At 36.2% G+C, this 949-nt stretch overlaps 1 protein-coding gene across 1 annotated transcript in view; it reads left to right on the top strand.

Annotated features, from left to right (window-relative positions):
- Positions 1–949, top strand: part of IFIH1 (interferon induced with helicase C domain 1) — a 50,823-nt gene that overhangs the window by 35,660 nt on the left and 14,214 nt on the right. The window contains exon 7 of the mRNA XM_003795143.2: positions 323–540. Coding sequence (XP_003795191.1) covers positions 323–540 — 218 coding nt within the window. The remainder of the gene's footprint in view (positions 1–322; positions 541–949) is intronic.

The following is a 949-nucleotide window of genomic DNA, read 5'->3' as shown; positions in this document are numbered from 1 at the left end:
TTAAAGAGTTAAAGTGTAATACTGACAGGGTATAAGCCTGGGAATGAATTCCATCCCTAACACTTTTTAGTTCTGTAAGTTTTCTGAATCTCATCTGTTAAATGAGAATAGTATCTAACAGAAATAGTTTCATGTTAGAATACATGAACTTCTGTGTGTACAGGTGCCTCGTTAGATTTCCCTTCTGAAAAATGAAAGAGAGCTGCTCATGTGTCCTACCCAAGAGGTATCCCTCTAGCAGCTCAGTTCAATAGTGTGAGGTAACTTCTCTCACTGTCTTTTGCTGGCATAGACAAATTAACTATTTGCATTTTCTTTTAAGACTTTTCCCTCATTATCATTGATGAATGTCATCACACCAATAAAGAAGCAGTCTACAACAACATTATGAGGCGTTATGTGAAACAGAAGTTGAAAAACCGTAGACTCGTAAAAGAAAACAAACCAGCAGTTCCCCTGCCTCAGATACTGGCACTAACAGCCTCACCTGGTGTTGGAGGGGCCACAAAGCAAGCCAAAGCCAACGAACACATATTAAAAGTAAGTCACTGACTTTACGTATAACCAATAAAGGCAAAGCTAAAACAAATGCCAGTACAGTTGAGTTCAAGGGCCATGATCATCCATTAAGTGAAATCTATTTGCTTTACTGCAGTTAGTGTACTCAGTCTTCTACAAAACAGTAATATGCCTTAATAAATACCACAATATCATAAAAATTATGGAAAGCAGTGTAATTAATGAAAAGTTGCGATACACATACACAGAATGCCTTCTTTTGAGCATCTACCCCTAATTAAACTTAACAATCTATTTGACACAAAAATAGGCATAAACTCTGAACGTTTCTAGTTCTCACATATGACTTCCAAAACTGCATGTTTTTTGTGTCTTTTTTGTTACATGTGATTCTAGGAATCTGGGTAATTAAAGTAAAATGGGAAATATC

This window comes from Otolemur garnettii, unplaced genomic scaffold (genome assembly GCF_000181295.1).
Source record: "Otolemur garnettii isolate 467f Iridium unplaced genomic scaffold, OtoGar3 scaffold00090, whole genome shotgun sequence".
Classification (NCBI taxonomy): Eukaryota; Metazoa; Chordata; class Mammalia; order Primates; family Galagidae; genus Otolemur; species Otolemur garnettii.
The sequence above is the reverse complement of the archived record's forward strand: the minus strand, read 5'-3'. Positions and strand labels throughout refer to the sequence as shown.